The following is a 14,737-nucleotide window of genomic DNA, read 5'->3' as shown; positions in this document are numbered from 1 at the left end:
AAAAATCTAGTGTTATGGGACCAGTTTGTCGTATCTGTTTCAGTTTCAAAATGCTGCCTTCCTGAATATTGAATACTGTTGTCTGCGTTATACAGGCGTGGGCAGGGATGCAAATGCATATCTTCCATTGATCTATGGCGTGGGCACCTTCCCTATTATTAATTCGTGAACTACGTTAGTTACCTCATCCCTTCTTTTTGAATTTGCAAATGGTTAACCGTGATCGAAACAAGCTGATTGTTTCCGATGCACGTATGTTTGAATTGATGCATATATAATATGCGGATACACCTGACGAATATACACGAGTAGAGAAGTACAACAACATAATCTTTCAATTTGAGAGAGAGAGAGAGAGAGAGAGAGAGAGAGAGAGAGAGAGAGTTCAATGAAATATGAGTGTTTTTAATTCAAAACCCAAACTGTAAATATTCAAAACGAAATATCTCTCTCTCTCTCTCTCTCTCTCTCTCTCTCTCTCTCTCTCTCTCTCTACCGTAGACATTAACACATTTCAATCTGGTTTCCATATTTGTAGAATTTTCTACATTAAAATAAATACTTCATAAGGACAACCAAACACTGATTTTTTCCCCACAAAATCTAATTTTTAAATCATGTCTTTGAATTGGTTACATTTTGTCAAAAATATCTTTGATATTAAAGACTTTATGGTATTATAACGGAATATTTCAAATTTGTTTAACAAAAAAAAATATTGACTATATCTTTGATCCGCCGTATACTGTTTTTTGTTTTCGATTGCACAGCAAAAATAAGAAATCAATATGTGGATTTTGATTTATTGAATTAACAGGAAATAGAACACCTAAGAAAGGAATAAGGAAGAAAGAAAAAAGGCATTAATTTTAGCATCTGTTCTAACCAGTACAACAGTAATATATCTTATTACCACCAGAGGTGCATTTAGCAACTTGGATTAAGAAAGTTCAATGTTCTTTATTTTTGAGTATTTATGTACTTAGTCTGTGCAAATAGTTCGCAGCTTAGATGTACTTAGCACCTGTACTTTCTACATATTTAAAACGCATATCGTATGATATTTTATTATTTGTTCACCATGGTTTAACCGTCGATCCTAGATATGGCTGACAAAAACGAATAAAGAATGCAGATATTGTGAGGTTTTGTATAGTGTACAGTGTGCCCATATGGCGTACAACGTAAAATTTATTAATCTTTTTTAAATCTAAAGATTCAAAAGTTAATGATTGATATTCCGCTATTTTTTGGAGTTGCGAGAGAAATTGTCATTTACGATAGTACCTAAAAGATATTCATTATAACGAAATTCTGCAAATTCCAAAACTATCTGTCGTAACTTTTCATGACATGCTCGATGTGGATAGTGGAAAAGTATACTACGGAGCAGGAAGAAAATGTCACTTCTACACGAGGAGACGGCGGGGAGGAACACCATGGAATCTTGTGTTCAATCTAGAATGACACCAATGCAATCCTGATATAATATGTAGAACATAGAAAAAGGGTTCCTAAACAGTTGTTCTACAAGTGACATTGACGATTTAGAAAGAGGACATTTAAACACATAGACGGTTGTTCAACGTGTTAGAGAAATAGCGGGAAAAATTGGTCCATGATAAAGGTTCCTACTGCTGAGTTCAATTCTTTAATGGTCTTCTAATTTCTGGACATCAAATACACAAACTGAGTATCGTGATAAAGAGGAGAGAAGCTTCTAATTTTAATTAACAATACCTAAAATTCACCCACGTAACAATCATATAATATGCACCATGATAAGTATATATACAGTGTTTCTTTCAAAACTTTTAAGATATTCGAAGTCCAATTCGAACGCAACAATTCTGCTCCTTTATTTGTATATTCTAATGAAGCAGAATTTATTCAAAAACTTCTACGTCAGAAGACAAATTCTCTTGCTGTGGCCTTCAATTCGGCATTTAGATATATCGACGACATATTATTTATTAACAATAATAGTTTTCATTCATATGTCGATTCGATATATTCCTGTGATCTCAAAATAAAAGACATCACAGAGTTGTCCACTTCTGCTTCATACTTATATATTTTAGTTAAAATAGATATCAAGTTTATGGCAAACTGAATGATTACAGCTTCTCCATCATTAACTTCCCATATTTATGTAGCAATATTCCATTATCACCTGCATATGGTGTTTACATCTCTCAACTGATTCGATACGGAAGAGCTTGTTGTGTGTATTATCAATTTTTAAATGGATGCAGGCTACTGAAAAACAGGTAGATGATGCAGGGGTTTCAACAGTCTCGTTTAATGTCAGCATTTCGCAAATTCTGTGGTCGTTAAAAGATCTAGTTTGTCAATACAAGCTATCATTGCGTCAAATGCTGTCTGACGTGTTTCATACCGATTGTTAGGCTGTTTTTGGCACACTAAATTTGACTACCGATAACTCTGTTTACCTGATCACATGCTCCTCCTGAGCACATGATCTAGCCTCTAGTATATCCAGGGGTCCGTGTTTGCCCAACTCTCTATTTTGTATTGCTTATAGATTATGAGATTGATCACCATTCGTTATCTTCGTCTTTTATTTCACACTCTCGAGGAAACGAACATGTATAACTGATTGAATTACCAACAACCGTGATAAAAAAAAAAAGGTTATTGTCCAACATATGAAGGGGAGGGAACTGGTTTTATTTTCACTTAGGTACATAGGAAACTGACTTCGCCCATTTTGAATTAGTTCAACGTTGTTTTTTTTGTTGCTACTTTATATTTGTTCAGTTTTAAATTCGCCCATATCCGATAAAAAGAAAACATGCTAAAATGGAACAAGAAGTAATTTCCTCCTGGATACAGTTACCATTAATAAGTTTTACAGTAGCAATAGTAACGCCATATATTCAAAATATGGTAAAACACGTTTTAGCGAAGTGTTTCATTGTAGGGCAGAACAATTTTGATTCTTTATAAACGTAATTAGGTATATCCACTAAGTTAACGCCATGTTACAATAGTACAGAGAATGAACATCATTTCACTGTGACCATGTTTTACTGTACGGTCTGAAAAGGGAATTGATTTCATAACAAAATACAGTATTATATTATTTTAAAAGATGTTTATTGAAATATACATGTATTATCAATAACTATATCTATGTAAACCAATCAACAAGTACTTGAGTTGGGATATATTGCACAATACATTTAGAAAATTTACATTGAACTCTAGCACCAAACAAAGGATCCCTTCTATTAATAACCTGACTTAAACGTTACAATGAAATTATATCATACAAAAATAAAGATACATTTCAAACCATGGAAATTGATAAATGATACATGTGTTCCTCTTATCTCTATGGTACATGTAATTGTAAGACATTATGCTAATTGTTGATTCACATCACTCTTCCCTCTATCTCTTCCTGTCTTAAGTCCATGCAATGTCTCACTGTTCTCTAAATGTATTTGATTGTGTTTTCATCCAACATCTTACTGTGATAGTTCTTTAGGTGTACTTGATTTCCAGGGGGATCTTTGCAGACTCAATCGCTGCATCCATTGCCTCACTCTGAGCAACCTTCAGCCAATTCTTCCAATCTCCAGCTTCTCCTGTAAGCACACACATGGTGTTAAAGGACTTCAATAAAGGACTTCATTATACAATGCACCGTAAACCGACTTTTATTTGCTTGCAACAATTTTTAAGAGGTTTATGGGAACTTTTTCTTCGCGAAAATATATCGCAGTGAATCTATTCTTTAACATAACTTGTATTTATTTGAAATAATATCGCGAACAAGTTCATCACTACTAAATGGCTAAATAAAGTCGTTGCGAATTAGAGTTGTTTTCGAGTATATTAAATCCGTTGATAACCATTTTTTTTCTTGTATCGTAGTAAGATATTTATTTTTATCAGAATACAGGGTACATTGTTCAACATTTGCATGACTGTTCAATCTTAAATATAAAAAGCTGACGATAAACTTTTATGGGATCGAATATTCAGGATTCGCCCATATCTAAATGTGGTTGTGTAACAGTAGCGATGTCAATTTATAATGCTATAAAGGATACGAAATCACATCCAACACGAGATGGAATCAGGTGCCTAGGAGGATTGAGCATCAAATCAACCGGTTCGTTCACGAAGGCACATACTACGGGTATATTGCACTACGAAGGTAATACTATATTGCACTACGGTATCTACTTCATCAGAAAACCATGAATATTTTTTCAAGATTTACAGAATGATTTAATTTAGGTACATGTATATATATTTGTTTTTAATTTCCTACATAATCAGTAAAGAATATAAGATTAGCAGTTATATAGACTTAGATTACCCCCAAAAATTAAACCCCTTGGAATTTGATTTCAAGGATGATATTCACGCGAGGGGTTGGCTAGGGTAGACATCTTAATACACAAAGTCGCATAAAATTTCTAATTGACTTTAACTAAAACTTCGAAAAAGGTATATGTTAATGATTGTTATCTGATTGATATCAATTTTTCGAAAGATTCAAACACATTTGAAGACGAAACTTACCAAACCAGTCTACACATTAATCAAATTAATGTTTAAAGCAATACAAGCTGTAACTGACGGTAAATACATTGAAAAATAAAAGAACAAATAGTCAACATATTTGTGATTGACTATTTAGCACTTAATAGAATCAGAGTGAATATGAAGCAGTAAACCCGTCAAATTAGCAAAAAATGTGAATTCATGAATCATTGTCATCCTGTCAGTAATTCCTGCTCGTAATCTCCAACGTGCATTGACCTTAGGGATCAACAGTTGTGCATTGACCTTGGAGGTCAACAGTTCGGAAAAATCGAAAGAGAGGCACTTAGCACGTGTTAGATTTGTAAACAGTTTAACATGCCAATTTTATAGAAAATTCACAATCAAAATTTCATTTGAGTGGAACATTTGCGTAATTATTACCTTTTTACATTTATATAGTATTTCTAGTCATTCCTGAAACAACGTAATATTTTAAAACAAAGAACAGGGTACGATTGTATACATAAAAAGCCCCCAAAATTTTCCCTTAATAAAATGTGTCTGGAATTAACCTTAATCAGCGTTTTAAGAAAGTAGAATATATGCCAGGTATACTATGTCAACAGAATCAGAATGATATTCCTAATTGAATAGCATTATGACATCATGAATAAGACATTTCCCGCCTTTTTTCAAAATAAGCCTGAAAACTGTCAAATGTCATACATATTATTGCTCAGGAAAAGATGTGCGCATTTGTCGAGCAAAATGAAAATGATTTATATTGTGTATTATTATAAGATGAAAAACATGCTTGAATATGAATTTGTTCGACGTATGCGCTGTATGTTTTCTAAAAGGAAAACCACCTGAATTTGTGGATATTTTCGTTGAAAATGGCAATTTTGCAATTTTATGCCAACTTTAAGCTCTCGTCCTATGACACAAATCATTTTGCTGATCAAACTGAGCGGGTTTTGGCTTTGCTAATCTATTCCTTATTTGAATGCCAGAGTTTGAGCTCCAAGTGAAATCATCGATATTTTGGGCCAGATGACTTTAGAAACTGTACCTACTTCTTACACGTGTAGTTACTCGCGTCAGTTTCCGTCTATGTATAAGGCCTCGGTCAAAGCAACCCGATTATGTTCGGCAATCATCGTTCCCATGTCCGTGTATACGACACAATGGCGGTTTATACGAAACGCTCATTGTAGGTGTGCTCTCAAACAATATTCCCTTGTTTATTTTGCTGAATTTTTCTTCAGATCTTTGGGATTATATTAGTTATACCGGTAGGTGTTATGTGGTGCATAATTGAATAGTTGAAAAAATATCGTCGGTTACATCTTGTATTGCTTTAATACGCAAATTACAATCAGCTGAAATAGCATCCTGTACGTGTAAACATAAAAATAATACAGAAAGAGTACTGAAAATATAAAAAGCTACAGTTAGTTAAATGTTTTATGACAGAAAATGAAGGAATGATTTTTTTAATACAAAGAGATCTTCAGAAATCATTTTACCTTTTCTGTACATTATATGTTTGTCTTTTACATCAGTCACCCTGCTCATAGCCGCGGGGATGTTGCTGTTCTTATAAGCCGACATTGCCTTAAACTCACACTTATTCGCAATTTCACTGATCAGTTCGTCACTTGTGTCTAGTTCCAGGAAGTCGGCAATCTTTTTTACGTGTGTTTTAAGGTCCTGAAATGAGAGACAGTCAATTCCAAAGTAATACGCACATTTATGAACTATCAAAGTTTTCATAATTTCTAGGTAAATATTATCACACACGTTAAAAGAAGGAAGTTCATTTATTGTGTAGGGCAACATAGCCTACCGCTCCTAAGTACATGTAAATCTAGGGAAAGCCTCGTGTCTGTCTACACTAAAATACCGCGCTAATTGTGATTGCATGGATTGTGTTTTGTTACCTTTTTCATGTCTTCGTAGCAGAGATTTAAGAGAGGGTAAGAGGGATTTTTTTCCTCAAAATTGGTCCATTCTTTGACATATCCTGCCCAAGAACCCCCAGTAACTGAAATTGAAACATGAATTATCAGTGGTATTGTCTCGTTTGAGGTAGCACTTACCTGTATAATGATTATCTGTGATATTTTCATGTTTTTTTAATATATGTTTTGGATGTGCATACTTATTATAGACAGTACCGTATAATTTAAACTTGTATGAAGCAGAGAGGATAAACGTCGATCAATCTCATAAATACCATATATGATACAAAATTAAGAGTAGGACAAACACGAGTCTTTGAACGTACTAGAGGTGGGATCATGTGTCTAGGAGGAGTAAGCATCCCCTGTTGACCGGTCACACTCACGTTATAAGAATAACGTATTGTACAGTAAACTATTTCATCATTACACTATCAAAGTACAAAATAGAAAGCGATTTCGATACCAAAACCAGAATTTTAGAATGCATTATCATGATCCTTGTATGTTGTTGTATGTGTGACCAGTCCACAGGGGATGCTTACTCCTCCTACGCACCTGATCCCACCTCTGTTGTGTCAAGGAGGTTTTTTTGCCCAACTATCTACTTTGTATTGCTTATGGGATTTAAGAGATTGATCACTGTTTGTTAATTTTACATTTCTTGTAAGTTTCGATTGGAAACCAAATGAAAATATATAATGCACTTTCAACCATGAAAATATATTTAAGAAATAAATTACTTTCAGCATTGGAAATACATTACGGCTCGAACTGCGACGCTTCATGTAAGGTATCCTGACGTTAAGCATTACAGTTCTTTTTCAGAATAAAATCTACATTTTTTTTTTAATATTTGCACTCTACTTTCATTTCGATCAGACATTCCAAGCCGTTAAACTTGATGTAATATATTAATCAAGAACCAAGTGCATATTATTCATAACTGCATTGTATTGATGAGGGAATTGCTATCATTACAACTGGTAAAAATAGTGAAGGAAAGAAATTGGAAATGTAAATATTTTCTGTTATCTTACGTTGTCCAGTCATGTACATATCGAAGAAGACGTCAAATTCCATGTCTTTCATCAATTCTCCACCTTTTGTCTTCTTGATGAAATTAAACATAGACACACAGACGTCTTTTGGATTTCTGTAGATGTTGATGATTTTACATTTCTTGTCCATGAAGTTTTTCGGCATGTGTCGAGGTACCAAATGGGACACATAAACACCATCTGTCACCTGCTTGAGTTTCTCTACGGGGAACATTTCGATGAGTGGGGGCATTTTGTCGTGATACTCCGAAGACTTATTTCGTAACATGTCCACCACTTCATAGCACCAATGCGTCCCTACAGAGATCAAATAGATCATATTGAGATATCATCATGATTAAATATCATTCTCATACCTTTTTATTAACTACTTTATACAAGGGGCCTCCGTTGCCGAGTGGTTAGAGCATCGCGCTCAAAAGCACACGGCCTCTCACCTCTAGTCGGCGCGAGTTCGAATCCCACTCGCACCAGTAAGTGACAAAGTTTCCCAGTTTACTTTCAGAAGATCGATGGGGTCTTCCCAGGTACATTGTATGTGGGTTCTCTATACCACCAATAAGAACTGGGCGCGACCATATAACTAAAAGAATTGTTGATTATATCATATAACGTAGGTTACAATATTAGATATCTAACTCTGACGGTCGCTTTTTCGGTTGAGTGTGGGGGAAAACAGCAAAACAAACACAAACTTTATACAATAAGTATATCGGTTTTGACGTGATATCTCTCTCTCTCTCTCTCTCTCTCTCTCTCTCTCTCTCTCTCTCTCTCTCTCCTGGGCAGGCAGACATGTGGATTCCTTTTGATTTTTTTCTTCTGAAATTCAACATCTTATTAAAACTGATTGTGTATTCCTTGTGTATAATATAAAAATTGTTGGAATCTAAATATCACAAAATCAGGGAAATTAAGCCACCAGGAAAGGGTATATGTTAATGTTTTATGGAAACAATTTTGGTGTTTTTTTGTTTCAAATAATATTTCAAACTTCAAACTTGGATTAACTAAACCTCAAAACAAAACTACCAATGTGCTAGAAATACAACATAGCAAGTTACAAACCCGATTTGGGATATGAAACAACACAGACATCGCTGTTTTTGAATGGCATATCCTTTAACTGTTTCAGTTGTTCCACTATGCCCCCCATGACGCTAACAGGAAATAGAAACCCGTCATATTCCACAACCTGCATGACCACCTTGCCACTGGGATCTTTGATATCTTTTCTACTCATCTTAAAAAAGGAAAGGTACAGTCAGTTATATACTAAAATATCTTATTGCGTGCTTAAATCTAAGGAGAGTGAGCGAGCAGCTAATTAATATATATATATATATATATATATATATATATATATATATATATATATCATCCAAGTAGCCACCGTCAAAAGAATTGAATGAAAATGCAGAAACATATTCAATTCCAAAATATATTGAAATCATCAGCGCTTTCTGGATTAGCGATCCAAGTACAAGAATATATATATATATATATATATATATATATATATATATGTATATATATAGATGTATATATATATATATATATATATATATATATATATATATCCAAATTGTGTTTTTAAAAAAATCACAGTGTCCGGTATAAAATATTAAAAGAAATAGAATAAACAGTACACAAAGTTAAAAATTTAAAGTAAGCGCTTTCATTTTATAATCCTCAGGCGTTCCCTACCTGAGGATTATAAAATGAAAGCGCTTGCGTTAAATTTTTAACTTTGTGTACTGTTTATTCTATTTCTTTTAATATATATATATATATATATATATATATATATATATATAGAATGCAGTCGCATGAGGTTTAAAGCACAGACAACCTGTACTTCGCAATGACAATAAAATAAATATTTAGAAATAACAATGTATCCACAAGATATGATTTCCCCGATGACCACCTTCATATGTCGTTCTGGATAGTCAATTTCTACGTTTATAAGCTTTTGAAATGATCCCTAGTTAGATAGTGATGAAAGTTTTTGAGATGGCCATTAGTGGGATACTCCAGTGTATATGATATGTAGATATATTTTATACACGAGATCCACACTTTAGGTACCTGTCGTTGGAAGAAATTTTTGCTAATGGAACAAAAATTAAATATTCTCAATAAGTTAGTCATGGTTAAGAAACTAAACTATATAACTGAACGTTGTACGCAATGCCCACGGGCCAGATACGGTTTAAAGATAACAGTGGTCATTTCATAAATGACGGTCTCCCTGATTCTACATGAATCAATTTATAATTCTACATGGTTGAAATATAATTAAAGAAATGGATTCCACGAGCAATCATTAATATATTTTCTTTCACTACATTGCTTGTTCTTACCTTAGATTTGTCTTCTTGTCGATAAACGTTAACTTTTATTTGTATAGAGTTCACGAACTCTGTGTTTACTTGCCGTGATATGAGTGTTTATATAGAGTCTGCAGTCGTTCTATATATTCACCTTAGGCATTTACAAGCCACGTCGCTGTTAACAAATTATACCACAGAGCCGGGTCATTTCATCACATATTATTTAGATTATTAGGTCAGCATTAGGAACATCTAAATATTGCTCATAAACGAGGAGGTGAAAACATTGTCAATATTAATCAAGTCAGGGCTATAGAACGATTAATAGATGACCGGCGGTCTTAATGCATGTTATTCAGAAGCGCCTGTCAGTTCCTAAGCGTATGGAAACCTGTATCAGTGTAAATTTGGTGAACCTTCTGTTAAAATCATTCTATTTTCCTCGGAAAGCAGTTGATTTCCGACTTATATGTTAACAAACAAATACCATTTTTTTCATTTTAGAAATTCCCGAGAGATATTACGGAAACGGAGCGTGAAAATATATAAATGATTTATTAAAATATCTGAAGACATATTTAATATGTGAAACATTTACGTTACATGAGAATGGAAGGTGGATTTAGTATATTAACCCCAGTCTAGTTATAGGCTTGCATCAGAAATCACGGATTAAGGTCTAAACATTTAACTTTTAAAATACATGTACATGTATGTTTACTTATAAAATCACAGAAATATTAAGATCTACGGCAATTAAATTTTGGAACGCAGTTCGCAGTTCACTATTGACTCAAAGTCAATAAAAGCGTGCAATCGATGTCGCCGGCACTTTATTAGAAAATAAGCTATATCAAATCATATATTTTGTGTGCTATACATTCATAGACCCATAGCCTCCCTAGGCATGGTATACTTTTTATTTCCCCTTTACTTATAAACTTGGTAGGAAGCGTAGATACCCTAATTTTGTAAATATAAAAATCTGAGAGCGTGTTTATTAATTTTCTTTGCGTTTATATCATTTGTATTTCCTAAATTTTCATTCAATAAAAGTTTAACACCTTTTGCGTATGATTTTAAGCAGTGGTGTATATATTACTCCATGTCGCCAGATTATATTATGTGATCATAGGGTCAATTAAACACCCAATGCATGAACAGATTTCGTATTATCTTTATGTTTTTGATCTATTTTGGCGTTAAAATATTCAAAAGCTTTGGGAAAATATTCATCAAGCGATATTTGGAAGTGGCATTGAGAAGAAGTCATCATTAATCTCAAAATTTTGCATTCTGATTTTAGAAATGTAACATACGATACAATAATTTTTTTTATGAAAACGTATTTGCAGAGCAAATGTTACCCCTTTTATGAAAATCTCGTAGTGTACAGAGAATGAAAATATAAACATTTCTTTTGCAGAAGTCATTAGTTGGTCTGAAATTTGACAAACGTGTCAAGATGTAACATTCGTGATGTAACATTCGTTACCGAGAAATTAATTAAAAGGAATGATATCACAATTTCCCGCGTATTTTTGCTCTCTGTCTGCATGATGTGGTATACGACATGAATGTCTACTATGAACATTTGAGTTTGAAAGTCAATACGTGTTAAACTTTGAGAATTAGGATTAATTTTCTCTTACGGTAAGTACTGTTACAACAACTGCAATGTTTGATATACAATATTGATTAAGCAGATGGAATGTTTTGGTCTGAATTTGTTCTTCTGATATCAAAGAATGTATATCGTATTCCAAATATCTCGAAATTCCTCTGGTGTAAGAATTACATTGAGTAGAACGCTGGTAACATACGTTTTTCAAAGTAACGTATGCTACTTAATGAAGTACTTGATTAGACATCAATTATTGAACTACATATTGACAAAATATCATCATTAACGATATGTTTGTTGAATATCAACTATGTTATGAAGAAACAAATGTGTTATTGTTCCCGTATTCATCATCATATACAGATATCCTCTGCAAGAAATACAGACCATGTTTTTTCTCTGCTACTGTCCTATTTATGATACATGTAACTATGCAACTCTACATTTATCAATTTGGTAGAATTCAGCATCTTTTCATAATATACCTTAGAAATGAAGGGATTAATCTCTGATGATTGTTCTATGCAATCTTATAGAGAAATCATTAAAAAATATTTTATCTGAGTGTAACGTAATGTTACCAGGAATTCCGTTACGTAATATTATTCTACTTGTTCTTAATTTTTTATTTATTTTTTCAGAAATGGCGCTTGTGAGAGCAGAAGTACAGAATAACTACCATGAAAAAAAATGCATTAAAACATAAGAACAACCATGAAAAAATGTTTTAGAAATAATATTATATGCTCCCCTTGTGGCAATACTGAAAAGGTAGAATGTCTGTATAGACAGTGAAAATAAAGGTTGAACTACCGGTCAAAGGCTACCATAATGATACATGTAAGTTTTGTCTCTCAAAATACTTATAAGCAACTGGTCATTTGAGTAATTTTGTATGACCTTTGACCTTGTGACTTGAAATCCAATGGGGGTCATCTATTCATAAGGGGGCACCAGTGTTTCAAGTTTGATGTCTATCAAGGAAAGACTTCTCAACGGACAATAGCGTATGTCCAGAGTAGTTTAACCGTTGTCCTTTTGACCTCAAAATCAATAGGGGACATCTATGTCTTAAGGTTCACGTTAAATATTCATTCATAACACCGCGTGGTGGTTTATACTGACAGTTTCTATGGAAAGGTATTCCAAAATAACCAACAAAAACATAAGATTCGGTATACATTTAATCAAAATGTTGGGAAATTAAACATTTTCTTTATATTATTATTGTAAACAGATTGTTAGAAATGGGTAAATATGTTTCTTTCCATTTTTTGAATGGAAATGATGTGTTTACAGTAATGAAAGGAAAACTAAGAAACATAGGTTACTTTCATTGTTTATTATAACAAAGAGCAATCCAGGTTTCAAAACATGTGTCTTTTATTTCTATAAGAATCATGAGCATTTGAATAGCGAAACATCAATCTTTTGCTTTTGTTTTAATAGCATATTTATTGCAAATTAACAAATTCAGAAGAAAAGACACATTTGGTAATTTTTTTTGCTTGTCTACGTTATATTTCTATTAAAATTGGTATTTCCATTGAATTAAGTGATGTCGTTATGATTTTGCAACATCAATCGTAAAGAATAACTGATGATGACATCGTTTTGGCATAATATTTTCATGGATGTACTGTTGTGTAAGTGTTGAAACATACGTTACATAATTATAGCGCTACTTCATTTACATACGTAAAAGCTATCGTTCTATATCTATTGCTAGTCTTTTGTTTTCATGTTTCATACATATTGAACTGTTCGAGAATATTTGTTAATCAATTTTATTTTCTGTCATTTCAAAGATATTGAAAGTGATATCGAGTCGTTTATTTTGCGCTCTTAAAATCTTATTGCTGACTTTTACAGCAGATAATTTCTTGTTGTGTTGATTAAATATTTTCTTTGAAAACCTGTATTTATTGTCTTTCGCAAATTAGAAAAATATATGCTCAGTCAATTCCAATACAAGTTATGGAATAATACATGGAAAATTAATGTTTATCTTACATATTATCATGTCAAGGACTCGGTAACGATGGTTACATGTGAGAAAAATCTCGAAAAATATACCATACTTTGACCTACTGTAAAAAAAAATCTGTCATACTTAACTGGAAACAATTTGAGGTGAGTGTTCAACAGATATTTACCATTAATAAAGGCATGCTACCATATATATTTTGAATGGTCGATAAAACATGATTTTGAAACCCTCAATTGCACGCTTTTATTGACTTTGGGTGTATTCGCAATTCAATAGCGAACTGCATTCTAGAACGCAGTTCACAATTCAAATTTCTATATGCATAAAACAACACCACACTGGAATTAAAAGGATGGGGTGCCAGTTACCAAACCCAAACACTGTAAAGAAATGCTGATAGTAATCTCTCTAGTTACGGAGATCCGCCCCTCCAAGTTTTATGCATAACGCATTACACTTAGTGAATAAACATCGGGTTCGGAATTATCGAAGACCCCTACCCCGGGGACTGAAATTTTGGTGGTAGGGTATTAGTGGTCCTCTCCCACCACTGTGAAGAAATGGTGTTGTTACTCTCCACAGTTATGGAGATCCGCCCCTCCAAGTTTTATGCATAATGCATTACACTTAGTGAATAAACATCAGGTTTGGAATAATCGAAGAACCCTACCCAGGGGTCTGACATTTTTTTTGGGTAGCATATTAGTGGTCCTCTCCCACCACTGTGAAGAAATGGGGATGTTACTTTATCTAGTTACGGAGATCCGCTCCTCCAAGTTTCATGCATAACGCATTATACTTAGTGAATAAACATCTGGTTTGTCATCATCGAAGACCCCTACCCAGGGGACTGACATTTGTTTGGTAGCATATTAGTGGTCCTCTCCCACCACTGTGAAGGAATGGGGATGTTACTTTATCTAGTTACGGAGATCCACCCCTCCAAGTTTTATGCATAACGCATTATACTTAGTGAATAAACATCGGGTTCGGAATCATCGAAGACCCCTACCCAGAGGACTGATATTTCTGTGGCAGGATATTAGAGGTCCTCTCCCACCACTGTGATGAAATGGTGATGCTACTCTCTCTAGTTACGGAGATCCGCCCCTCCAAGTTTTATGCATAACGCATTAAAATTAGTGGATAAAAATCGGGTTCGGAATGGTCGAAGATCCCTATCCAGGGTATTGAAATATTTGTGGTAGGGTATTAGTGGTCCTCCTCTACCACTGTGA

The 14,737-nt window shown here is 33.6% G+C and overlaps 1 protein-coding gene across 1 annotated transcript; it reads right to left on the bottom strand.

Annotated features, from left to right (window-relative positions):
• Positions 1–3,098: 3,098 nt before the first annotated feature.
• On the bottom strand, positions 3,099–10,039 carry LOC125646093 (sulfotransferase 1B1-like). Its single transcript, XM_056145550.1, has 6 exons — positions 9,916–10,039; positions 8,618–8,792; positions 7,529–7,846; positions 6,468–6,571; positions 6,054–6,237; positions 3,099–3,614 (listed from the first exon to the last, which is right to left on the bottom strand). Exons 2-6 carry the CDS (start codon positions 8,790–8,792, stop codon positions 3,511–3,513), a joined length of 885 nt encoding a protein of 294 aa, XP_056001525.1. The 5' UTR covers positions 9,916–10,039; the 3' UTR covers positions 3,099–3,510.
• Positions 10,040–14,737: the final 4,698 nt, after the last annotated feature.

Source organism: Ostrea edulis, chromosome 7 (genome assembly GCF_947568905.1).
Source record: "Ostrea edulis chromosome 7, xbOstEdul1.1, whole genome shotgun sequence".
NCBI classification, from domain to species: domain Eukaryota; kingdom Metazoa; phylum Mollusca; class Bivalvia; order Ostreida; family Ostreidae; genus Ostrea; species Ostrea edulis.
The sequence above is the reverse complement of the archived record's forward strand: the minus strand, read 5'-3'. Positions and strand labels throughout refer to the sequence as shown.